At 40.3% G+C, this 27,997-nt stretch overlaps 1 protein-coding gene across 3 annotated transcripts in view; it reads left to right on the top strand.

Moving 5' to 3' along the window:
• Positions 1-27,997, top strand: part of LOC128663560 (patatin-like phospholipase domain-containing protein 6) — a 453,640-nt gene that overhangs the window by 142,759 nt on the left and 282,884 nt on the right. For all 3 annotated transcript variants that reach the window (XM_053717940.1, XM_053717939.1, XM_053717938.1), the window contains exons 7-8: positions 254-334; positions 10,388-10,516. In XM_053717940.1, the coding sequence (XP_053573915.1) occupies positions 254-334; positions 10,388-10,516 (210 nt within the window). The remainder of the gene's footprint in view (positions 1-253; positions 335-10,387; positions 10,517-27,997) is intronic.

The raw sequence follows: 27,997 nt of genomic DNA, 5'->3' as shown, positions 1-27,997 counted from the left end.
GCGGCTGGAAGTGATCGCGAGGATGTGCTAGGTACGTCGGTGGTCGTTAAGGAACTTTTTTCAGTTGTTAAGGGGTTAAATTCTATCCTATGACTTGAGCGAGTATGCTCAAGTTTACATTCACTTTAAAGACATAGTTATAGACAAGCAATAATAAAATGATTTAACACATTAGTGCATTTCTGTTTTGCCCCTTTGTGTCCCTTGAATTTTGGTTCAGACTCCTAAGCTTCAGTTTCTTTCTGTCCTTCAGGATGGCACCCAGTGGTATATGAAATCTATTCCTCCAGGTGAAAATGTGCACAGTCTGCTTAGTATCTTGGATGTACTGACGGTAAGGAACATATGAACTTTTCTAGGCAGCATAAAAACTTTAATATTTTAAAGAGCTTTTTTTTTAATAATACTGCTTTGTTTTTAAGTTTTATTAGGATAAATATATTACAAACAGTGGACACCATAAATACTTGTTATTAAGAAAATCATTCGGATACGCATCAAATCTCATGCAGTGCAAATACTCCAGATCTTTCAATCGCAAGAATTCAACAGCAGCAAAAGATCACAGAGTCTTTTTAACAGTCCATTGGTCTCATACTGAGTCTATTCCTCCTGTAGAAGCAAAAACTCACAGATACAAACAATAGCTAAATGACATAACGGAACATTAACACCCCTTAGCTTGCTTACAGCTGAAGAATCCAAAGTGTAACTCTTGTTTCACAGCACCTGGAAATACTAAGTATACAAATTTACTAAGAAGATATGCTCTATCATGCCGAGTGAATATAAACATAAAATACAAATAATATATAAGGCTCACAATAAATTATACTTTCAAGGGGGGGCAGAGTTTGCCACTACAGGGAAGAGACATGTTTCTCTACAGCTCCTGCTCACAAATATAATATTTGCTGAAATTTGAAAAATCCAGCCAAGAATAAGCCTTTATTGTTCTTCTATGATCATATGCTTAGAGATTTGAGCTCTCAGGACTCTTTATTTGCGAGATATTAGCAGAGCAGGAGCTGCAACATCATACTCCTACATGAAGGGGCCCTGATCGCATGAGGTACCGGCTCTTTACCTATATCAACTTAGCGTGGCTTCCAGAACAATGACTTTGAGTAATTAAGAACACAGTATAGCCACTCATTAGAGCGCTCCGGACCAGCTACTTTTTACTGATATATACCCAGATCAGGGCCACGGAACCCCCACCCTCTACCCGGACACTCAGGAAGCTATCTGGACTATCCCTTTTTTTCCCGCTGCCAAACACTCAGAGAACAGCCTTTTGGGTCGTATGAAACTCGCTGCAACATGGGTTCGCTAATGGAAGAGGAATGTAGCACCCTAGTGTGTTTAGATAACTCATTTGCGGATCTCAAGCAGAGTTTGATGGCTCTCTTAGAACTAGCGGAACAGCTGCCACAGAACTCATCTCCTCCCTATAACTGTGAGACGCAGCAAGAGCGGTCCCCTCCTATAATCCGGCAGACAAGATGAGGCTCGGATACAAAGGATTACCATGACCCCTTAGTGGGAGCTGAACTCAGATATGTAAGATATACAAATCCTAATGTCGAATAATCTTCTCCGACCGTTGCGGAAACACTCTGTCAGAGGAATTTTTCCTTTTATTCTGACGAGAGCTCCAACATGGCCATGAGGTCCCTGCCATGCCTGCTCACTACAAACGACGAAAGATGGCGTTGACATGCTTCCTTACTAATGTTGAGGAGAAGCTTCACATGACCGCATACTCTCCTAGAACCGTAGCCCACCCCTCCACGATTATACTTGGTAGAAAATAGACAAATACAGGACTGCTGGAAATTACTCCCTCCAAAGTGCTACCTCCTTACAGGTTAGGTGTAGGCTAGATTTTGACTGTCACCATCGGACCCTCATTTATAGTATCCCTATACCAATGTTATGGTAGTTTACTCCGCTGTTTATATATTTAGGTTGTATTCTCATTTTCTGTTTGGCCTGTTTGCACACTTTACTGAGCATTCGTAGGTATAGTAATTATATTTAGTCACAATTATACCTCTAGATTAGGGAGCTCGCAGTCCCTCCAGAACCAATAGCAATACCTAGAGTGTAAATATTAACATTAGTCGCCTAATTGACTTGACTCCCTAGCTAGACACATCTCTGTCTTATCCATCTATTATTTATCTATTTGTTTCTGTTTTATGTATTTCTTTTTTTTATTGATCTCACCAACCACCAAGCAATCTTTCATCACCAATTGAACCCCCTTTTTTCTTTTTTGTTGTTGTTGCGAATCAAACTCATCAAGGTCCCCTCCACCTTCCATGTCATACAGCTCATGGGGTAGTCACTGGTCATTTGTGGATAGCTTTGTAGGGGCCACATTAACCTCGTGTGGAATTAGCTTTGCAGGAAGTTTATTCAACATATAACCCATAACATTCCGCCTAATACCATCTATTACCATCCTACTTATTAGCCCTCTAACTATACCCTCAGATTCTTCTACACCCATCAAACCTTTTACTACAGATGAGTTTTGCTGATATTACTTCCCTACGTACTTATTTAAGTAACCTCAATACTAAAGCTGCCGGCGGCCGAGGCAGCGTAGTAAATCTTAGGGGCAGTACTGGAAAGACCGACAGCTCTTTATAGTGTTTAGATAGGAATCCTTTCTAGGGGTGAATAGGTGGCAGCCAGGCACCATTGGCGCTTGAACTTTTTATTTTGCACCCTTCAAAAGGTTTTCGTATATAGGATTGGTCTCTACATCCCCACACACATTCTTCTCTCTCCAACTGACAGCTGTATTGCTAATTTGCTCAGAGCATTCATTCAACCCCACGTCAGGTTTAGCACACATGGCGACCCATAGAGCTGCGTAAGATAATTGACTGCAACACTGGGGCAGAGTCTCAATACATATAAGTCCGAACATTAGTTCAAAATATTATTAGTAGTGTCCTTAAGCTTAAGCAAACGCATTATCTCACCTATCTCTCCCTTCCCCCTATGCTCCCAAATTTGAGCGGCTCTTGCCCGCTGATTCCCTCTCCCCCTCAACAAATAATATCAATTCATAATGACAGGTGTGAACTTTATTCATTTAACTCTCACCCTCTAGTCTTAATATACCGCTCTTTATTTAGTACACCTAAGGTTGCTCCTTTCCACACAGACTGTATATCTGTGCTTTTTCAATAATACACACCCTTCACATATCCCATCAATTAATATAAAAAATGAGGTTTTAGCGTCATATATCCACTTTCTTATCTAGCTAACACTCCAGTTATGGTACTTAAGGTTTGTTTTTGGTCTTTGTTTCCTTGTATCGTTTTACTATACACATTACCTGCTGTATACTTTTCCTTTATACTTGTTCATACGCTATCTAACAGTAGATATATTTGTTATCTCTTTCTCTTTGACAATAGTACCAAGTAAATGACTTGTAATATCACAATTCAAGGATCTGAACTTTACTTTGTAATTTGCCTCAGGTTATCTGCGTATAACCTTCTCTTATGATCCCTTGTTACTGGATTAACACTGTTCTCTTTCTTTATGTATCAAGTCTATATTATACCTCAATAAAAAATTAAAAAAAAAAAAAAAAATGAACTCTAAGATGGCTACAATATAAATAATAATTGTGTTGTAGCTGTCTTAGGATTTATTTTTATTTTACAGGCAAATTTCAATTTATTTTAAATAGGTACAATAGCTATTGAATAGTTATTAACTATTTAGTGGCTACCTAGCTAGAATGGAGAGAAGTTGACCTGTAAAATAGAAACTAACCTAAGTTACAATTACACCTAACACTACACTATACTTTAAAAAAAATAAAAATATATATACTTTCAATACAGTGCCATTTCACACACATTATGCTGGTTTTAGGAAAGAGAGAAGAAAAAAAAGAAAAGAAATACAACTTTTCTCCCAAATAGCTTTTTCTTTTCTTTCCTCTTTAAATATTGGGGAAAGGAATATCTGACACATCAGAATGAGATAAGCAGAGCCCCCCACCCCCCCAGTCTCTCCCAATTTCTTCTACTTAATCTAAGGTCACACTGAAGCTTTCAAATTGAAGTCCCTTTCCAGCTCTTCTCAAACTAGAGATACTGCAATAGTCCCAGTCTATTTATCAGGTCTGTTCTGCCAACTGTCCCAAATTTCCCAGTACTTATCTAGTCTATCCTGTGCCTTATAAACATTCTTCTCCATACCTGATAAAAATTCTATCATTACTACCGCAATAGCAGTTGTGGGAGGGTCCGGCTTCTTCCAAGCTCTCACTATGCACAATTTGGTATCCCCAACAATGTAAATTGATAGTATCTTATGATATCATAGGACCCAACCAGCAATTACATGACAGAGTGCACTCACCAGTGATTTAACTATTAAAACCCCTATGGAGGAGCACAGGGAGATGTTGTCCCATAGAATTGTTCATTTCGGGAAGGACCACCAAATATGAGGATCAGAGCCCACTTCACCACATTGCCTCCACATTTTGCCTCACTTGTCAGGAACAGGTACAATTTAGAGTCTTTTTGGTTAGAGGTATAGCTTTCTCAAGTTTTTGCTCAAAGATATCACTAGTTAACTCACGTTCCCACGTAACCCAGATACTTTCTCTACAGTAATCAAAAAACAGAATGGTATAATGAATCATAAGGGACTTTATTAGTCTGTAACATCCTTTCCACCTCTTCTCCCATTGAGTGTTGCTTTCTTGGTCCCTGCTCGCCTTACAGAAGCTCAAAAACTGCCTGCTTTCATACCTTTTCAAGGGTGGGGGAGAATCTGTATGAGCTAACAATGTATACAGAGTCTCTAACCTACCCTGATTATATAGATCCTCTATACAAGGCATATATATATATATATATATATATATATAATAAAACAGATGGTAGCGCACTCCCACTCGCCAAAGTCTCAAGACCAGGGTGCATAAATCATCAAATAAAGTCTTAATAATATGCACTCACTGGATTTAAAGCACAGCACACTTTATTAGGTTGTGACATTTCGGGGCATTCGCCCCTTCCTCAGTCTGAGGAAGTGAGTGCATATTATTAAGACTTTATATATATATATATATACACACACACATATACATACATACATACATACACAGTCATGGCCAAAAATATTACCAGATTTCTGTCAGATAATGCACCACTTCGCCCAGAAAATTGTTGCAATTACAAATGTTTAGGCATTCTCATGTTTATTTATTTTGTTTTGTTATTGGTATGAACCAAAAAAGTTAAGAAAAAAAGCCAAATCTGACACATTTCACGCAAAACTCCAAAAGTGGACTGGACAAAATTATTGGCACCCTCAATTTAATATTTGGTTGCAAAAATAACTGAAATAAATCCCTTCCTGTAACCATCAATGAGTTTCTTACACCTCTCTACTGTAATTTTGAACCACTCTTTTTTCGCCAACTGCTCCCGGTCTCTCAGATTGGAAGGGTTCTTTTCCCCAACAGCTGGTTTTGAGATCTCTCCACAGGTGCTTTATGGGATTAAGATCTGGACTCATTGCTGGCCAGTTCAGTACTCTCCAGCACTTTGTCTTAAACCATTTCTGGGTGCTTTTTGACATGTGCTTTGGGTCATTGTTCTGCTGTAAAACCCATGACCTCTGACGGAGACCCAACTTTCTGACACTGACAGATTTCATAATGCCATGCACACAGTCAAGACATCCAGTGCCCGAAGCAGCAAACAACACCAAAACATCAGTAAACCTCCACCATGTTTGACCGTAGGGACTGTATTCTTTTCTTTAAAAGCCTCATTTCTTTTTCTGAAAACAGTAGAATGATGGACTTTATCAAAAAGCTGTAATTTTGCCTTGTCTTTCCACAGCACATTCTCCCAAAAGGATTTTGGCTTCCTCAGGTGAGTTTTGGCAAACTTCAATCTGGCTTTTTTTTTGTTTCTGTGTCAGCAGTGGGGTCCCCCTGGGTCTCCTACCATAGCGTCCCTTTTCATTTAGATGGCGACGTAGAGTGCGAGCTGACACATTTGTACCCTGTGCTTGTCAGGGTGCCAGGAATCAGACTGAGAAGAGAAGTGCAAAAATAATCACACCTTTATTAATAGCAAAAAATAATAAAAAGTCCACAAGTCAAATAACAAGCCAGGAATCAAAACCAGAGCTGGTAGTCAGACAAGCCGAGTCAGGAGCCAATGCGAATAGTCAGACGAGCTGGAATCAGGAACAAGGAAAACAGCAGAGTCAGGAACAAGCCAGGGATCAGGAACCAGGAAGGACGTCAGGCAGCCAGGTAATACACAGGAACTCTCACAAACAGGTGTGAGACAACGCAAAGGCAAAGCATACTGAACAGAGGCCCTTTAAATAATAAGTGATGACATCACAATTCTGAGACTGCATCTTGTCTCACATGGATGATGCACACCAGTCTGGCCATAAAAGGAAGTGCAGGAATTGAGCAGCATCCCCCACAATGCACCATAGTCAGGAAGAGAGGTGAGTAAAATGGCTGCCAGCAGCACATGGCAAACACAACAGGGAAAAAACCCTGACAGTGCTTGAAGGTCAGCTTAAATTTGTCTGGAAGTTGATAGAGGTTCTTTATCCACCATTCGCACAATCCTTTGTTGCAATCTTTGATCAAAATTTCTCTTTCGTCCACGTCCAGGGAGATTAGCTACAGTGCCATGGGCTGTAAACTTCTTGACAATGTTGAGCACAGTGGACACAGGAATATAAAGATCTCTGGAGATGGACTTGTAACCTTGAGATTGTCCATGTTTTTCCACAATTCTTGTTCTCAAATCCTCAGACAATTTTTTCACCATTTTAACTGGTTGCAGTTGTGATTTCTATATTGTCAGCACCTGTTAATTGATACAGGTGAGTTTAATTACAAATTACAGGAGCATCCCAAACTTGGAATGCAATTATTTCTAACAATTTTGAGAAGGTGCCAATAATTTTGTCCAGTTCATTTTTGGAGTTTTGCGTGGAATGTGTAAGATTTGGCTTTTTTTCCCCTCCACTTTTTTGTGTCATACCAAAACAAACAAAAGAAATAAACATGAGAATGCCTAAACATTTGTAATTGCAACAATTTTCTGGGCGAAGTGGTGCATTATCTGACAGAAATGCAGGGGTGCCAATATTTTTGGCCATGACTGTATATAGTTAACAGATTTAAGCTATGTAGCCATAGTGTGATAGGCGATATAGTAAATCTCGTAGTAAGTTAAATCTTCATATATCTTACTGATACACAATATATCTTCCAAGTCAAATACGGTAAAAGTTTAAAACGTAACGTTTATTTGAAAAGTTCATGTAAAAATTCACAGACCTGGATGGCAATAGTATTCATCAAAAGCCTCTGACCCCCATTCGCATCACCTGACGCGTTTCGCCGAAGCTTTATTGAAGGTGACTGTCTTCACAACAGAGAACGGCAACTTTTAAATGTGCCTCTGGTCGCATCACTGCGGATCTTCCGACCAGAGGTGATGTACCGGGGATTCTAACTGTCATGTTCTTTCTAAGGATATTTTGTGAGAGCCTCATTGTCTGGAACAGTTGCTTTAAATGAAGATTAGTAGAAGCCATATAGATTGAAAATATATAAGATTTATTTAAATAACAAAATACTTTGATTGAGCAAATACTTGCAGGGTATTTTAAATATATACTATTCAGGTATGTTATGTCCACATACGCCAGGAGTGGAAAGGAACAAACAAGTAAGCAGAGATACAGATTCAAAAGGAAAGTCTTTCTCCTGATAATAACTGAAGTGCAGGATTTGCACAAAGCAGGAAACAACCTTGTAAACAGGTGCAAAGGTGAAGTCTTCCTTTAAATATTTACTGAAGTACAGGAAACAGGTTCTGGCTTGTGACAAAACAGAAACAATGTGAAGACAATATGCAGCCTAACAGCCAGCCTTTAATAGGGAGGTTTTGCACAGGACTGGCTCTGATTATATTCAAAATTAAGGGCAGCTGTGTTTTGCACAGGTGAAAATACAATTAGAATAATACACATTTGACATCTCTTTTAAGTTGCATGCTATTGCATTTGAAACTCCTAAACTGGTAAAACTGTCTGTGGCTCAACATACAAGCAAACAGAGTAGTAAGCACAGAGCCACAGGTTCAAATCCCCACACAGCCCGTTCAAGCAGAATGCCTCCCAGACCTTTTCTTTTACTTTTTAGTCTGGAGGCTTGGTTCGTGACACTAACCCAATAGGAATAATCTGACAGAATAGTTACTAGGTAGATTAACATACTAAGCAATTTTTTAAATTAAACTAAATGTATATACAAATATATATAGAGAAACAATTATTTGATTACTATGTTTTATGAGTATTTCACATCTTACTGTCTTATTTGTGATACGTTCTATGATAACTCTCTATACATTTGTATTATTAAATTGTTACTACCACTCATATTCCATAGATATTGATAATATTTAGCGTCTGGCAAATTTTCTCAAATTTTGAGCATAGAGCAGTAGAAGAAATGGGAAAAGTTGTAAAGACCACTGCTAAATATGAGGCATATTATTATTAATAAAAATGTTATAGCAATGGATACGTTATGCTTGTCACTTCATAGAAACACCTACAGTGTTCTTTTTCCTCAACATAGGAATACAAAAGAAATGTCATGTCTTGCTGAACCTCCCAAAGGGCACATTATTTTGAATTATGTTAAAAACAAAATGAACTTTTTAAAGAAAAAAAACAAACAAGGAATGAAACATTATCTTAATTGAGATAATAATTACAAATATATTGGGTTGATCTTATATACCCCATGAGGCTTTTGAAATTAATCCTCTATATTCCTATAACCTATGAAGCCCCAGGCATCTATACGGGAATTTGGGAGACAATTTAATATGCCCCTCAAGTGATATATGGGAGAGGGATTCTGTAAAACCTTCCATGTTGTAATGTTTTGGAACACAATGATATTACTGTTTTTATAAAAATATTACAAGTAGAGTATTAAACACATTCAAACATAAAATTAAGAACAATATACAAAGTGCATATTTAATATGTCAAATATGCATGGTCATCAGCAGTAATACTGTAACTATGCCACTTCTGTTATATTTTCATCCTTATGGGTATTAAGACCTGTGAGTGCCTCCTTTGACAAGACTTACTTATTTTATATATATATATATATATATATATATATATATATATATATATATATATATACAGTATATATATATATATATATATATATATATATATATATATAGTTTAATACAAAATCAACTTTAACATTTTTAGGTCATTATAGTGAAAAAAATTACATGCTCTCATTTGTTAGAGCATGTAGTTTTGTCACAATCAACCCTGCAAATCGGAAACTAATGCTGAGTCAAAGAACAGTGCTAGTTGCACAGCAGCAGTTTTTTTTTCTGGGGCCAGCAGTTATCTGCGGCTCCCTAGTGGTACTTTAACAAATAAATGAGAACTACATGAGTCCTATACTAGGTGTGCCAAAAAAAACTGAAATGGAAAATAAGAGAGACACTACAAGATCCCACCACAAAAAGAGTGTAAATGACTGAGCAAAAAGTAAATTTACAGCCCCAATGACCAGCAACATGGGGATATTAGGCTGATTCCTCTTCATAAAGAACACCCTTTAATGTACGTGTTAGCATCAGTCTATAAGATACAGTGGGTATTCAAAAGAATCACCCCCTTTGAAAATAATCACGTTTTGTTGCTTTGCAGCCTGAAATAAAGACAGGCACAGTTTTTGTTTATCCAGTTGTAATTACTCAGTGCAACGTATAACATCCAAGTGAAAGATATAACACCAACATGTCAGGCAAAAATAAAGACAATTCAAAAACAGAATCCCTGAGTTTACAACAGTTCACACTGTATATCATACTATCTTTTTATTAGGTTTTACAATTTTTTTTTACAATACTTTTGCAGACACACATACATGCTTATCGGTGGGTACAATTTAAGGTACTAATAGATTTCATTGTGCATACACAATTTTTTATTTTTTATTTATTTCAGCTATGTATTCTTTAGGATATATGGATATGCCTATTTGTTATTCTGTTTCAGTTCATCTATACCTTAAGACATATGTAACAATATGTTACAATCATTGGTATCAGTAGTGGACCTACTCAACAGAGGGCCCTGGTGCAGACACCCCCCCCCCCCCCGCCCAAAAGGTAACTCTGTATAATGATTTTGAGGATAGATAAATAGATAGGCTCCCCTCTATTAGAATTGTACACATTCTGCACAAGCCTATGTATAGATTGACTGCCATCTCTGAATTCTCTATGAACAGGGTCACCAGCGGCCATACCGAACAGTGACAGCTAAAGCAACAGAGAAAAGTACCTTGCTGCGCCTACCCATTGAAACCTTCTGTAATATTTTTCACAAGTACCCAGAGTGCCTGATTCGTACTGTGCAGGTGAGAACATTTTAGGAGAATATTTAGGTAGGAAAAGCAAAAAACTGTGAAAAATAGTTGATTTTTTATTTATGTATACAGCTACCTTCATCCTATTACATGATCTTTTAGCTTGCGTTGGTAATTAATATTTAACATACAAATGTCTGTGTACCCATTTAACGGTCATTTACCTTGGTAATAAAAAAAACAAGCCTAAAAATAAAAGGAAATTTAAAAAATGTAATTACTATTTCTATTCACACCTGAGAGGCCTTAATGTGAGATTGGTGCTGACAAATGTACTAAAACACATTTGTATGAAATTTGTCTTAATCTGAAGGCTCTTGCTCATCTATCTTTCCTTGATCCAATGGTAACTATTTATCAAGCTTCTTCTTCTGTGTTGATTAATCATGAGCTCTCCTACTTTGTGGCGTGGCCTGTCAGCTAGTGGCAGATCCCCCGACTTTTCTATGTTGACCATTATGAGTTGATTAGCTCCTGAGCCATATAATAAGTCTATTGTATCACCATTCCTATGTGGGCAAAACATGTTCCAGAACTTCCAGAACCTCCTTCTTATCTCAACATTTCTTTTTAAAATATGGATTATACAAAGTATATTTTAGTCCAAGGCAGCATGAATGAGCCTACAACCAGGACTGTGTGAGTGGATTTCAATTGGTGCACCTGACCATATAATTTTATACTTTGTTTATCTTGGTTGACCACACTTCTGCTCTGCAGGCAAGTCTGGTTCACATAAAAAGTAAAAAATGTGGGCTCAGATAAAAAAAACTTCACGTTATTGAAAGAGTAACAGCAACATCTTCAATGCATAAAATCACGGGTAAGAGACACGGTGTTACACTTTTTGGCCGAAAGCTGCCTTAATCATAGACCTGAGTTTCTTTTCCCACATGCCCCTATATAAAGGTACAAATGTAACCTAATTGGAAATAAGGAAACTACCACAGTGAAAATGGGGCAATAATTTAAAGGGATCACCCAATTTTAACACTGACAGAATACTTTTCTAACAAGATATAAAAAAGGTTATATATCAATCCTGTTATCTATACATAACTCATCAAAATAGGTATAAATCCAGCCACTCATTGAGAATTTGTCCATTATTGTATATACACATATTAACCCTCATAAATTATAGTTTTTACCACCTTAGCACAAACCAAGTGCAGTGAACTGAATTATAACTAGTTCTTTAAAACTACTCCTTAGCCATTTCATCTTGAGACCAGATATGCAAGGTGGCTACTTGTTTTTCTTTACATACTTTAGCTAAATTCAACCATTTTGACGTTTATCCCTTTTCTTAGGCAGGAAAGTACTGCTGGCTGCCTTATCTGTTCATGAACACTCTAAACTTACCTGTATTATCTCCCAATATGTTATGGTAGTCTAGTGGATTTTGCTGCTTGGGTATAAGATACCTTATGTGATGGTCTTGTGGACTATCACCATCTTATGAAAGAAAACTTCATGAAAAAATGATGGTGAGAGTCCATAAGTCCCACCCTTGTTATTCTGTAAAGTTAGCGGCAGGGTTTGTTTTGCCCATCATTCACCCCTCTTTGCTCTTGTGGACTCTCACCAAATATCTTGAGTATTTTAGGGAAGGGATTGTGAAACCACAGATAAATAATATAGAAGCAGTAGAAAATTGGCCCACTTAGGTAAAAGCAGGTTAGAACCTTTCTGGGAATTGTTGGTTATTGCTGACAATTTATTGCAACTGCCCTCACTCACTACACCTCCCGCTGACCTTATTAAAACTAGAAATCAAGATGGAGTGAAATGAAAAATCATGGCAGATAAATATTTTGTGGTTCTGTGCTAAGAACTGTGTAACCCGCCAATACCTGTGATTTTGATAAGACGTTCTTTTGCAGGCAGATGCCTTTGAGATTGGTCTGCTTGGAACAGTAGAAAGACTTGGATGAACACCCAGTTTGATATTTAAGCAGGACATGATTGCCCTTAGAACAGTGCTATATTATACAGAAGGAATGCTTAGGGGTTAAAGGTACATGAAACCCAAAAATTTTCTTTCATGGTCCAGACATAACATATAATTTTCAACAACTGTCCAACTTACTCCTATTATCTAATTTGCTTCCTTCATTTGGTATTTTTTTGTTAACAAGCATACTCAGATATGTTTAGGAGCAGTACTGGGAGCTAGCTGCTTATTGGTGGCTCCATATATATGCCTCTTGCCATTGGATCAGAGTATGTGCTCAGCCGGCTCCTATGCATATATTCCTGCTTTTTCAAATAAAGATAGCAAGAGAACGAAGAAAAAATGATAGTAGAAGTAAATTGGAAAGTTGTTTAAAATCACATGCTCTATCTGAATTATGAAAACCTTACGAAACCTTCTATATTTGTTCGGCAAACATTTCACATCAGACACAAAACATGCCAAATTGAAGTGGGTGCAATAAGGACAAGGTGATTTTTGTCATTACATCCTTTTAAATAGGTGGTGAAGCAGGGCAGGCGTATTACATGGTAATACTGAAAAGCCCTTCAGTTTTATGCGTCTACAGCAATGGTTGCTTAATACAGTTGTGTTATATTGGGAAGTGGAATATTAGTGGTGTAATGTTCAGAAGGCAGTGTCTTTGTTGTCGCCTTTATAAAAGATTCACTATATGGCCAAATGTATGTGGACTCCTGACCATCACACCTACAGTATATATATGAGCCGTTTATACATCCCATTCCAAAACTATGGGTATTTACATGCTGTTAGGACCCCCTTTGCAACTATAACAGCTGTCACTCTTCTGGTATGGCTTTCCACAAGATTTTGAAATGTGTCTGTGGAAAATTGTGCCCGTTCAGCCAAAAGATCATTTGTGAGGTCAGGCACTGATGTTGGACAAGAAGGTCTGGCTCACAATCAGCGTTCCAATTCATATTCCGGTCAGGGCTTTGTGCAGGCTACTCAAGTACCTTCATACCAAACTCGTCAAACATCTAGACGCTTCCACTTCTCAATAATAGCACTTACAGTTGACTGGATAGATCTAGTAGGGCGGAAATTTCAGAAACTGACTGTGTTGGGCCGTTTTCTTCAAAAATGGAAAGAGTCCACAGCTGCATTCATTAACGGCTAGATTTGGATTTTGGCGTTAGCCGTGAAAACCAGCGTTAGAGGCTCCTAACGCTGGTTTTAGGCTACCGCCGGTATTTGGAGTCACTGAAAATAGGGTCTAACGCTCACTTTTCAGCCGCAACTTTTCCATACCGCAGATCCCCTTACGTCAATTGCGTATCCTATCTTTTCAATGGGATCTTCCTAACTCCGGTATTTAGAGTCGTTTCTGAAGTGAGCGTTAGACATCTAACGACAAAACTCCAGCCGCAGGAAAAAAGCAGGAGTTAAGAGCTTTCTGGGCTAACGCCGGTTCATAAAGCTCTTAACTACTGTACCCTAAAGTACACTAACACCCATAAACTACCTATGTACCCCTAAACTGAGGTCCCCCCACATCGCCGCCACTCAAATTTTTTTTTTAACCCCTAATCTGCCGACCGCAAAGCGCCGCCAGCTAAATTATCCCTATGTACCCCTAATCTGCTCCCCCTAACACCGCCGACCCCTGTATTATATTTATTAACCCCTAACCTGCCCCCCACAACGTCGCCGCCAGCTACTTACAATAATTAACCCCTAATCTGCCGACCGCAAAGCGCCGCCACCTACATTATAGCTATGTACCCCTAATCTGCTGCCCCTAACACCGCCGACCCCTATATTATATTTATTAACCCCTAATCTGCCCCCCTCAACGTCGCCTCCACCTGCCTACACTGATTAACCCCTAATCTGCCGAGCGGACCGCACCGCTACTATAATAAATGTATTAACCCCTAATCCGCCTCACTAACCCTATAATAAATAGTATTAACCCCTAATCTGCCCTCCCTAACATCGCCAACACCTAACTTCAAACATTAACCCCTAATCTGCCGACCGGAGCTCACCGCTACTATAATAAATGGATTAACCCCTAAAGCTAAGTCTAACCCTAACACTAACACCCCCCTAAGTTAAATATAATTTAAATCTAACGAAATTAATTAACTCTTATTAAATAAATTATTCCTATTTAAAGCTAAATACTTACCTGTAAAATAAACCCTAATATAGCTGCTATATAAATTATAATTACATTGTAGCTATTTTAGGATTAATATTTATTTTACAGGCAACTTTGCAATTATTTTAACCAGGTACAATAGCTATTAAATAGTTAAGAACTATTTAATAGTTACCTAGTTAAAATAATAACAAAATTACCTGTAAAAAAAATCCTAACCTAAGTTACAATTAAACCTAACACTACACTATCATTAAATTAATTAAATAAAATACCTACAATTACCTACAATAAAACCTAACACTACACTATCAATAAATAAATTAAATACAATTCCTACAAATAACTACAATGAAATAAACTAACTAAAGTACAAAAAATAAAAAAGAACTAAGTTACAAAAAATAAAAAAATATTTACAAACATAAGAAAAATATTACAACAATTTTAAACTAATTACACCTACTCTAAGCCCCCTAATAAAATAACAAAGACCCCCAAAATAAAAAAATGCCCTACCCTATTCTAAATTAATAAAGTTAAAAGCTCTTTTACCTTACCAGCCCTGAACAGGGCCCTTTGCGGGGCATGCCCCAAGAAATTCAGCTCTTTTGCCTGTAAAAAAAAACATACAATACCCCCCCCCAACATTACAACCCACCACCCACATACCCCTAATCTAACCCAAACCCCCCTTAAATAAACCTAACACTAAGCCCCTGAAGATCTTCCTACCTTGTCTTCACCTCACCAGGTATCACCGATCCGTCCTGGCTCCAAAATCTTCATCCAACCCAAGCGGGGGTTGGCGATCCATCATCCGGTGCTGAAGAGGTCCAGAAGAGGCTCCAAAGTCTTCCTCCTATCCGGCAAGAAGAGGACATCCGGACCGGCAAACATCTTCATCCAAGCGGCATCTTCTATCTTCTTCCATCCGGTGCGGAGCGGGTCCATCTTGAAGCAGTCGACGCGGATCCATCCTCTTCTTCCGGCGACTCCCGACGAATGACGGTTCCTTTAAGGGACGTCATCCAAGATGGCGTCCCTCGAATTCCGATTGGCTGATAGGATTCTATCAGCCAATCGGAATTAAGGTAGGAATATTCTGATTGGCTGATGGAATCAGCCAATCAGAATCAAGTTCAATCCGATTGGCTGATCCAATCAGCCAATCAGATTGAGCTCGCATTCTATTGGCTGATCGGAACAGCCAATAGAATGCAAGCTCAATCTGATTGGCTGATTGGATCAGCCAATCGGATTGAACTTGATTCTGATTGGCTGATTCCATCAGCCAATCAGAATATTCCTACCTTAATTCCGATTGGCTGATAGAATCCTATCAGCCAATCGGAATTCGAGGGACGCCATCTTGGATGACGTCCCTTAAAGGAACCGTCATTCGTCGGGAGTCGCCGGAAGAAGAGGATGGATCCGCGTCGGCTGCTTCAAGATGGACCCGCTCCGCACCGGATGGAAGAAGATAGAAGATGCCGCTTGGATGAAGATGTTTGCCCGTCCGGATGTCCTCTTCTTGCCGGATAGGAGGAAGACTTTGGAGCCTCTTCTGGACCTCTTCAGCACCGGATGATGGATCGCCAACCCCCGCTTGGGTTGGATGAAGATTTTGGAGCCAGGACAGATCGGTGATACCTGGTGAGGTGAAGACAAGGTAGGAAGATCTTCAGGGGCTTAGTGTTAGGTTTATTTAAGGGGGGTTTGGGTTAGATTAGGGGTATGTGGGTGGTGGGTTGTAATGTTGGGGGGGGGGGTATTGTATGTTTTTTTTTACAGGCAAAAGAGCTGAATTTCTTCTGTTAAGTGTGATCAGTCCACGGGTCATCATTACTTGTGGGATATTAACTGCTCCCCTACAGGAAGTGCAAGAGGATTCACCCAGCAGAGTTGCTATATAGCTCCTCCCCTCTACGTCACCCCCAGTCATTCTCTTGCACCCAACGACTAGATAGGATGTGTGAGAGGACTATGGTGATATATTTAGTTTTTATATCTTCAATCAAAAGTTTGTTATTTTATAATAGCACCGGAGTGTGTTATTCCTTCTCTGGTAGAATTTGAAGAAGAATCTACCTGAGTTTTTCTATGATTTTAGCCGGAGTAGTTAAGATCATATTGCTGTTTCTCGGCCATCTGAGGAGTGAGGTAAACTTCAGATCAGGGGACAGCAGGCAGATTAATCTGCAAAGAGGTATGTAGCAGTTTATTATTTTCTGACATGGAATTGATGAGAAAATCCTGCCATACCGTTATAATGTAAACTCAGCCTTGAATGCAGTAGATGTAGCTGATATCAGGCTGTCATGTATGTATATTTTACACTTCAGTTTTTTGGGAAATGGTACTTCTCTGGCTTTTAAACTGTATACATAGACTTAACCTATTTTGCAGGGACTTGCAATAGGTTTTAAATGACAATTAATTATTGAGGTAAAATGTTTTTTTGCTGGCATGTAAAAACGTTTTTTTCTCTGAGGTACTGGGTGAAAAAATGTTTTGGGCACTTTTTTTCCACTTGGCAATAGTTTTGATTTAAATTAGAGCAGTTCACTGATCCCTCTCACTGTTATGTGTGTGGGGGAGGGGCCATTTTGGTGCTTTCACTATGCATCAGAAAAACTCAGTCAGAGGTTCATTTTCTTCCTGCATGATCCGGTTCATCTCTACAGAGTTCAGGGATCTCAAGAGTCTTTTTTGAGGGAAGTAATCATACAGCAGAGCTGTGCTGATTGTATTGACTGTGATATAAAAAACGTTTATTTGTGTATTTTTTTTCTGCTGCCTGGGTTAGTTATCATTTGCTGAGGGGAACAATCCTTTGCTAAAACTGTATATTCTGACAAAGATTGATGCTATAACTTAATTATTTTATCTGTTATAATATTTTTCTGTGCTTCTTAAAGGCACAGTTCGTTTTCATATTATTTGTAAATTACTTTGAAAAGTATTTCCAAGTTGCTGTTTATTTGCTAGTGTGTTAAACATGTCTGATTCAGAGGAAGATATCTGTGCTATATGTGTTAATGCCAAAGTGGAGCCCAATAGAAATTTATGTACTAAATGTATTGATGCTACTTTAAAAAATAGTCAATCTGTACAAATTGAACATATTTCACCAAACAACGAGGGGAGAGTTATGCCGACTAACTCGCCTCACGTGTCAGTACCTGCATCTCCCGCTCAGGAGGTGCGTGATATTGTAGCGCCGAGTGCATCTGGGCGGCCATTACAAATCACATTACAAGATATGGCTACTGTTATGACTGAAGTTTTGGCTAAACTACCAGAACTAAGAGGTAAACGTGATCACTCTGGGATGAGAACAGAGTGCGCTGATAATGCAAGGGCCATGTCTGATACTGCGTCACAGTTTGCAGAACATGAAGACGGAGAGCTTCATTCTGTGGGTGACGGTTCTGATCCAAATAAACTGGACTCAGACATTTCAAATTTTAAATTTAAGCTTGAGAACCTCCGTGTGTTACTAGGGGAGGTATTAGCGGCTCTGAATGATTGTAACACAGTTGCAATCCCAGAAAAAATGTGTAGGTTGGATAAATATTTTGCGGTACCGACGAGTACTGACGTTTTTCCTATACCTAAGAGACTTACTGACATTGTTACTAAGGAGTGGGATAGACCCGGTGTGCCTTTCTCACCCCCTCCTATATTCAGAAAAATGTTTCCAATAGACGCCGCCACACGGGACTTATGGCAAATGGTCCCTAAGGTGGAGGGAGCAGTTTCTACTTTAGCTAAGCGTACCACTATCCCAGTGGAGGATAGCTGTGCTTTTTCAGATCCAATGGATACAAAATTAGAGGGTTACCTTAAGAAAATGTTTGTTCAACAAGGGTTTATATTGCAACCTCTTGCATGTATTGCGCCTGTCACGGCTGCAGCAGCATTTTGGTTTGAGTCTCTGGAAGAGACACTTCAATCATCCACACTAGATGACATCACACACAAACTTAAATTCCTTAAGTTAGCTAATTCATTTATTTCAGATGCCGTAGTACATTTAACTAAACTTGCGGCTAAAAATTCAGGATTCGCCATTCAGGCACGCAGAGCTCTGTGGCTAAAATCCTGGTCAGCTGATGTTACGTCTAAATCTAAATTGCTTAATATTCCTTTCAAAGGGCAGACCTTATTCGGGCCCGGCTTGAAAGAGATTATTGATGACATTACAGGAGGTAAAGGTCATGCCCTGCCTCAGGACAAGGCCAAAGCCAAGGCTAGACAGTCCAATTTTCGTTCCTTTCGTAATTTCAAAGCAGGAGCAGCATCAACTTCCTCTGCACCAAAACAGGAAGGAGCTGTTGCTCGCTACAGACAAGGCTGGAAACCTAACCAGTCCTGGAACAGGGGCAAACAGGCCAGAAAACCTGCTGCTGCCCCTAAGACAGCATGAATTGAGGGCCCCCGATCCGGGACCGGATCTAGTGGGGGGCAGACTTTCCCTCTTCGCCCAGGCTTGGGCAAGAGATGTTCAGGATCCCTGGGCGTTAGAGATCATATCTCAGGGATACCTTCTGGACTTCAAATCCTCTCCCCCAAGAGGGAGATTTCATCTGTCAAGGTTGTCAACAAACCTAACAAAGAAGGAAGCGTTTCTACGCTGCGTACAAGATCTTTTATTAATGGGAGTGATCCATCCAGTTCCGCGGTTGGAACAAGGACAAGGGTTTTACTCAAATCTGTTTGTAGTTCCCAAAAAAGAGGGAACCTTCAGGCCAATCTTGGATTTAAAGGTCCTAAACAAATTCCTAAGAGTTCCATCGTTCAAGATGGAAACTATTCGAACAATTTTGCCCATGATCCAAGAGGGTCAGTACTTGACCACAGTGGATTTAAAGGATGCTTACCTTCACATACCGATTCACAGAAGTCATTACCGGTATCTAAGGTTTGCCTTTTTAGACAGGCATTACCAGTTTGTAGCTCTTCCATTCGGACTGGCTACGGCTCCAAGAATCTTCACAAAGGTTCTGGGCACTCTTCTGGCGGTACTAAGACCGCGAGGAATTTCAGTAGCTCCGTACTTAGACGACATACTGATACAAGCTTCAAGCTTTCAAACTGCCAAATCTCATACAGAGATAGTACTGGCATTTCTAAGGTCGCATGGATGGAAAGTGAACGAAGAGAAAAGTTCTCTCTTTCCACTCACAAGAGTTCCCTTCCTGGGGACTCTGATAGATTCTGTAGAAATGAAGATTTACCTGACAGAGGACAGGTTAACAAAACTTCAAAGTTCATGCCGTGTCCTTCATTCCATTCAAGAGACCAGAAATTCTCTTCTATGGTGGCTTTATCGGCCACATCTGTCCAGGGGAATGCCATTCAGCAGGCCAGACTGGTCAATTGTAACAACAGACGCCAGCCTACTAGGTTGGGGCGCTGTCTGGAATTCTCTGAAGGCTCAGGGACTATGGAATCAGGAGGAGAGTCTTCTTCCAATAAACATTCTGGAATTGAGAGCAGTCCTCAATGCTCTTCTGGCTTGGCCCCAGTTAGCAACTCGGGGGTTCATCAGGTTCCAGTCGGACAACATCACGACTGTAGCTTATATCAACCATCAGGGAGGGACAAGAAGCTCCCTAGCAATGATGGAAGTATCGAAGATAATTCGCTGGGCAGAGTCTCACTCTTGCCACCTGTCTGCAATCCACATCCCGGGAGTGGAGAACTGGGAGGCGGATTTCTTAAGTCGTCAGACTTTTCATCCGGGGGAGTGGGAACTTCATCCAGAGGTCTTTGCCCAAATACTTCGACGTTGGGGCAAACCAGAGATAGATCTCATGGCGTCTCGACAGAACGCCAAGCTTCCGCGCTACGGGTCCAGATCCAGGGATCCGGGAGCGGTCCTGATAGATGCCTTGACAGCACCATGGACCTTCAGGATGGCTCATGTGTTTCCACCTTTCCCGATGCTTCCTCGATTGATTGCCAGAATCAAACAGGAGAAAGCATCAGTGATTCTAATAGCGCCTGCATGGCCACGCAGGACTTGGTATACAGATCTGGTGGACATGTCATTCTGTCCACCTTGGTCGTTACCTCTGAAACAGGACCTTCTGATTCAGGGTCCTTTCAAACATCAAAATCTAACTTCTCTGAAGCTGACTGCTTGGAAATTGAACGCTTGATCTTATCAAAGCGTGGTTTTTCTGAGTCAGTTATTGATACCTTAATACAGGCTAGGAAGCCTGTTACCAGAAAGATTTACCATAAAATATGGCGTAAATACCTATATTGGTGCGAATCCAAAGGTTACTCTTGGAGTAAGGTTAGGATTCCTAGGATATTGTCTTTTCTACAAGAAGGTTTAGAAAAGGGGTTATCCGCTAGTTCCTTAAAGGGACAGATCTCAGCTCTGTCCATTCTGTTACACAAGCGTCTGTCAGAAGTTCCAGACGTTCAGGCTTTTTGTCAGGCTTTGGCCAGGATTAAACCTGTGTTTAAAGCTGTGGCTCCACCATGGAGTTTAAACCTTGTTCTTAACGTTTTACAGGGTGTTCCGTTTGAACCCCTTCATTCCATTGATATAAAGTTGTTATCTTGGAAAGTTCTATTTTTAATGGCTATTTCCTCGGCTCGAAGAGTCTCTGAGTTATCAGCCTTACATTGTGATTCTCCTTATTTGATTTTTCACTCGGATAAGGTAGTTCTGCGTACTAAGCCTGGGTTCTTACCTAAGGTAGTCACTAACAGGAATATCAATCAGGAGATTGTTGTTCCATCCTTGTGCCCAAATCCTTCTTCGAGGAAGGAACGTCTTTTGCACAATCTGGATGTAGTTCGTGCCCTTAAATTTTATTTACAGGCAACTAAAGATTTTCGACAAACGTCTTCCCTATTTGTCGTTTACTCTGGTCAGAGGAGAGGTCAAAAAGCTTCTGCTACCTCTCTCTCTTTTTGGCTTCGTAGCATAATTCGTTTAGCTTATGAGACTGCTGGACAGCAGCCTCCTGAAAGAATTACAGCTCATTCCACTAGAGCTGTGGCTTCCACTTGGGCCTTTAAGAATGAGGCCTCTGTTGAACAGATTTGCAAGGCTGCAACTTGGTCTTCGCTTCATACTTTTTCCAAATTTTACAAATTTGACACTTTTGCTTCCTCGGAGGCTATTTTTGGGAGAAAGGTTCTTCAGGCAGTGGTTCCTTCTGTATAAAGAGCCTGCCTATCCCTCCCGTCATCCGTGTACTTTTGCTTTGGTATTGGTATCCCACAAGTAATGATGACCCGTGGACTGATCACACTTAACAGAAGAAAACATAATTTATGCTTACCTGATAAATTCCTTTCTTCTGTAGTGTGATCAGTCCACGGCCCGCCCTGTTTTTTAAGGCAGGTAAATATTTTTTAAATTATACTCCAGTCACCACTACACCCTTGGCTTCTCCTTTCTCGTTGGTCCTTGGTCGAATGACTGGAGGTGACGTAGAGGGGAGGAGCTATATAGCAACTCTGCTGGGTGAATCCTCTTGCACTTCCTGTAGGGGAGCAGTTAATATCCCACAAGTAATGATGACCCGTGGACTGATCACACTACAGAAGAAAGGAATTTATCAGGTAAGCATAAATTATGTTTTCTTGGGGCATGCCCCGCAAAGGGCCCTGTTCAGGGCTGGTAAGGTAAAAGAGCTTTTAACTTTATTAATTTAGAATAGGGTAGGGCATTTTTTTATTTTGGGGGTCTTTGTTATTTTATTAGGGGGCTTAGAGTAGGTGTAATTAGTTTAAAATTGTTGTAATATTTTTCTTATGTTTGTAAATATTTTTTTTATTTTTTGTAACTTAGTTCTTTTTTATTTTTTGTACTTTAGTTAGTTTATTTCATTGTAGTTATTTGTAGGAATTGTATTTAATTTATTTATTGATAGTGTAGTGTTAGGTTTAATTGTAACTTAGGTTAGGATTTATTTTACAGGTAATTTTGTTATTATTTTAACTAGGTAACTATTAAATAGTTCTTAACTATTTAATAGCTATTGTACCTGGTTAAAATAATTACAAAGTTGCCTGTAAAATAAATATTAATCCTAAAATAGCTACAATGTAATTATAATTTATATTGTAGCTATATTAGGATTTATTTTACAGGTAAGTATTTAGCTTTAAATAGGAATAATTTATTTAATAAGAGTTAATTAATTTCGTTAGATTTAAATTATATTTAAGTTAGGGGGGTGTTAGTGTTAGGGTTAGACTTAGCTTTAGGGGTTAATCCATTTATTATAGTAGCGGTGAGCTCCGGTCGGCAGATTAGGGGTTAATGTTTGAAGTTAGGTGTCGGCGATGTTAGGGAGGGCAGATTAGGGGTTAATACTATTTATTATAGGGTTAGTGAGGCGGATTAGGGGTTAATACATTTATTATAGTAGCGGTGCGGTCCGCTCGGCAGATTAGGGGTTAATCAGTGTAGGCAGGTGGAGGCGACGTTGAGGGGGGCAGATTAGGGGTTAATAAATATAATATAGGGGTCGGCGGTGTTAGGGGCAGCAGATTAGGGGTACATAGCTATAATGTAGGTGGCGGCGCTTTGCGGTTGGCAGATTAGGGGTTAATTATTGTAAGTAGCTGGCGACGTTGTGGGGGGCAGGTTAGGGGTTAATAAATATAATACAGGGGTCGGCGGTGTTAGGGGCAGCAGATTAGGGGTACATAGGGATAATGTAAGTAGCGGCGGTTTACGGAGCGGCAGATTAGGGGTTAATAATATAATGCAGGTGTCAGCGATAGCGGGGGCGGCAGATTAAGGGTTAATAAGTGTAAGGTTAGGGGTGTTTAGACTCGGGGTACATGTTAGGGTGTTAGGTGCAGACGTAGGAAGTGTTTCCCCATAGGAAACAATGGGGCTGCGTTAGGAGCTGAACGCGGCTTTTTTGCAGGTGTTAGGTTTATTTTCAGCTCAAACTGCCCCATTGTTTCCTATGGGGGAATCGTGCACGAGCACGTTTTTGAGGCTGGCCGCGTCCGTAAGCAACTCTGGTATCAAGAGTTGCATTTGCGGTAAAAATGCTCTACGCTCCTTTTTTGGAGCCTAACGCAGCATTTTTTTGGACTCTCAATACCAGAGTTAATTTTATGGTGCGGCCAGAAAAAAGCCTGCGTAGCTAACGCACCCCCTTGGCCGCCAAACTCCAAATCTAGCCGTAATTTTGTGAAAATAATAACCTGGCCATCAGGAGGAGGCAAATACACTCCAGCCAAAGGCTTACATACTCCTCCCACTTCCCTCATCCCACAGTCATTCTTTGCCTTTCGTCCCAGGAGGTTGACAGAGAAGTGTCAGAATTTCGTCTCTTATGGAGGGTAGTACTCTTCGACATGGGACGGGAGTTTTAAGTAATCCTGTCAGTCTCTCAGTGAGGGCTTGGATGAAGGTTAGAGTCCGAAGATGCAGGAAGAGTCTTTCTGCGAAACCATCCCGACTCATTTTATCAACTCCACAAGCAAACAGCGTTGTCGAACTTCGCTTCGCTGCCTACTTTCTTCTCTCAAGTCCATGGCGGAGACGAGGCTATTATCCGTCACACTTGAAGGGCCGTGTTCCTGTTCCATGGCGTAGATTCCGGTAAGATTGTTTCATTTTACTTCTTCATGAATGTACTGTAACTCATTTGTTCCTGCAAACTCACATGAAAAATACAGGGTCTCAGTGGGAATCCTTTAGTATCTTGGAATCAAGGGTTAATATCTCCTGAGGGGGATTATTGAACTGGGTTTTTTTTAATCATTTTTGTAATGTGATTCAATCTGCTTATGTGTAGTGTTAACTGGGCTTGTGGCTTTTGGAATATAACAGCCTTTCGAAGTGACGCAACCTTATGGTCGGGCGTGCATTTTTTGGACTGTACGGTTCACCTTGTGACCGGGCGTGTTTACGTTCTGGTCTTCCATTTCCGCATTCCTGACTGTGTGGCGACGGAGAAATCTAGTCCGCCGGTGTGTCTGGTTCATAGGAGGTGGTGAGTGCCCCAGCCATTGTGGGTGTCAGGTGCTGTTTAAATTGTTTTTTATTTAGTCCATTTTTTTGTATCCTTTATCCAGTTATGGAGGATGCTGATGTTGAGATTGTTCAACTTTCTGATTCAGATTCTTCGTCCTGTGACGAATGCGAATTGTCCCCATTGACTCAGGTCAGTCAGTTATGTTCTGCAGGCCGTTCTACAGCGCCTTGTTCCTCGGGCTCGGGGAGTCAAGGGACTGCTGAGCGATCCGCCTCGGGGGGCCCTGTCTTCCGGGAGGCTAGTTCCCTACCGCTCCCTACTACTACACATGCAGGTAACCCAGGTTATGTTTTTTACTCCTCGGAGGGTGGATTGTTCCCCCCGGAGGTTGTGGCACGTTTTCGCTTTTACATACTTTTGGTGTTTGCGCGTCTACAAAGTCCAGATGTTTATTTGCGATTGTACTCGTTCCCGATTGCCCCAGGTCTCTCGGCCACAGGAGGGCATGTACAGTTCCCTGCGGGTGTAACTGTTCCTGAGTGTTGTGCCTTTCGTTACAGGCTGGCTCGCCTTCGTGTTCTACTCAGACACGTTTTTGAGCTGTTTGGGGACCCTATCCTTCTCAGTTATGGGAATCATCCGTCTCCTCCTTCAAATGGCTCACCTCGTTAGACATGGGTGGATGAAGTAATCTCCTTTAAGTCTTGTTATCGAGATCCTTCTCAGTTTTGTTTGAAGAACAGGGTTTTTGTTAGGCTGGTCCTGCAGATCATTCTGTTCTTCTTGGGCGATTAACCCTCGGGTTGCCCGTCATTTTATTTTATCCGGTTAGGATGAATTTTATTTCTTTTACAAGATATGACGAGTCTATGGATTTCATCCTTACTTGTGGGATCAAACCTCCTGCCAGCAGGAAGTGGCAAAGAGCACCACAGCAGAGCTGTATATATAGCTCCTCCCTTCCCCTCCTCCCCCAGTCATTCCCTTTGCCTGTGTTAATGTAGGAAGAAGTAAAGTGAGGTGTTAGTTTAGATTCTTCAATCAAGAAGTTTGTTATTTTAAAATGGTGCCAGTGAGTACTATTTCTCTTGTTAAGTGTATCCAGTCCACGGATCATCCATTACTTGTGGGATATTCTCCTTCCCAACAGGAAGTTGCAAGAGGATCACCCACAGCAGAGCTGCTATATAGCTCCTCCCCTAACTGTCATATCCAGTCATTCTCTTGCAAGCCTCAACCAAGATGGAGGTCGTAAGAGGAGTGTGGTGTTTTATACTTAGTTTATTCTTCAATCAAAAGTTTGTTATTTTTAAATGGTGCCGGAGTGTACTGTTTATCTCAGGCAGTATTTAGAAGAAGAATCTGCCTGCGTGTTCTATGATCTTAGCAGAAGTAACTAAGATCCATGGCTGTTCTCACATATTCTGAGGAGTGAGGTAACTTCAGAGAGGGAATGGCGTGCAGGTTTTCCTGCAATAAGGTATGTGCAGTTAATATTTTTCTAGGGATGGAATTTGCTAGAAAATGCTGCTGATACCGAACTAATGTAAGTAAAGCCTTAAATGCAGTTATAGCGACTGGTATCAGGCTTATTAATAGAGATACATACTCTTATAAAAATGTAATATAAAACGTTTGCTGGCATGTTTAATCGTTTTTATATGTATTTGGTGATACAACTTATTGGGGCCTAGTTTTTTTTTCCACATGGCTGGCTTGAATTTTACCTAGTAACAGTTTCCTTAGGCTTTCCACTGTTGTAATATGAGTGGGAGGGGCCTTTTTTCTGACAGAGACATTCAGCTTCCCTCTGCATGATCCAGGACATCTCTGGAGGGCTCAAAAGGCTTCAAAGTCGTTTTTGAGGGAGGTAAAAAGCCACAGTAGAGCTGTGGCAGTTGTTGTGACTGTTTCAAAAAAAAAAAAAAAACGTTTTTGTCTTTTATTATTCAGTTTTGGGTATTAAGGGGTTAATCATCCATTTGCAAGTGGGTGCAATGCTCTGCTAACTTGTTACATACACTGTAAAAATTTTGTTAGTGTAACTGCCTTTTTTCACTGTTATTTCAAATTTTGACAAAATTTGTGTTTCTTAAAGGTGCAGTAATGTTTTTTATATTGCTTGTAAACTTGTTTAAAGTGTTTTCCAAGCTTGCTAGTCTCATTGCTAGTCTGTTTAAACATGTCTGACACAGAGGAAACTACTTGTTCATTATGTTTGAAAGCCATGGTGGAGCCCCATAGGAGAATGTGTACTAAATGTATTGATTTCACCTTAAACAGTAAAGATCAGTCTTTAACTATAAAATAAATATCACCAGAAGATTCTGACGAGGGGGAAGTTATGCCGACTAACTCTCCCCACGTGTCAGACCCTTCACCTCCCGCTCAGGGGATGCGCGCTAATATGGCGCCAATTACATCAGGGACGCCCATAGCGATTACCTTGCAGGACATGGCTGCAATCATGAATAATACCCTGTCAGAGGTATTATCCAGGTTGCCTGAATTAAGAGGCAAGCGCGATTGCTCTGGGGTTAGGAGAAATACAGAGCGCGCAGATGCTGTAAGGGCCATGTCTGATACTGTGTCACAATATGCAGATCATGAGGACGGAGAGCTTCAGTCTGTGGGTGACATCTCTGATTCGGGGAAACCTGATTCAGAGATTTCTAATTTTTAATTTAAGCTTGAGAACCTCCGTGTGTTGCTTGGGGAGGTATTAGCTGCTCTGAATAACTGTAACACAGTTGCATTACCAGAGAAATTGTGTAGGCTGGATAAATACTATGCGGTACCGGTGTGTACTGATGTTTTTCCTATACCTAAAAGGCTTACAGAAATTATTAGCAAGGAGTGGGATAGACCGGGGGTGCCTTTTTCCCCACCTCCTATATTTAGAAAAATGTTTCCAATAGACGCCACTACACGGGACTTATGGCAGACGGTCCCTAAGGTGGAGGGAGCAGTTTCTACTTTAGCAAAGCGTACTACTATCCCGGTTGAGGACAGTTGTGCTTTTTCAGATCCAATGGATACAAAATTGGAGGGTTACCTTAAGAAAATGTTTAGTCAACAAGGTTTTATTTTACAGCCCCTTGCATGCATTGCGCCTGTCACGGCCGCGGCGGCATTCTGGTTTGAGGCCCTGGAAGAGGCCATCCATACAGCTCCATTGACTGAAATTATTGACAAGCTTAGAACACTTAAGCTAGCTAACTCATTTGTTTCTGATGCCATTGTTCATTTGACTAAACTAATGGCTAAAAATTCTCGATTTGCCATCCAAGCGCGTAGGGCGCTATGGCTTAAATCCTGGTCAGCTGACGTGACTTCAAAGTCTAAATTACTCAACATTCCTTTCAAGGGGCAGACCTTATTCGGGCCTG

This window comes from Bombina bombina, chromosome 6, assembly GCF_027579735.1.
Source record: "Bombina bombina isolate aBomBom1 chromosome 6, aBomBom1.pri, whole genome shotgun sequence".
NCBI lineage: Eukaryota > Metazoa > Chordata > Amphibia > Anura > Bombinatoridae > Bombina > Bombina bombina.
The sequence above is the reverse complement of the archived record's forward strand: the minus strand, read 5'-3'. Positions and strand labels throughout refer to the sequence as shown.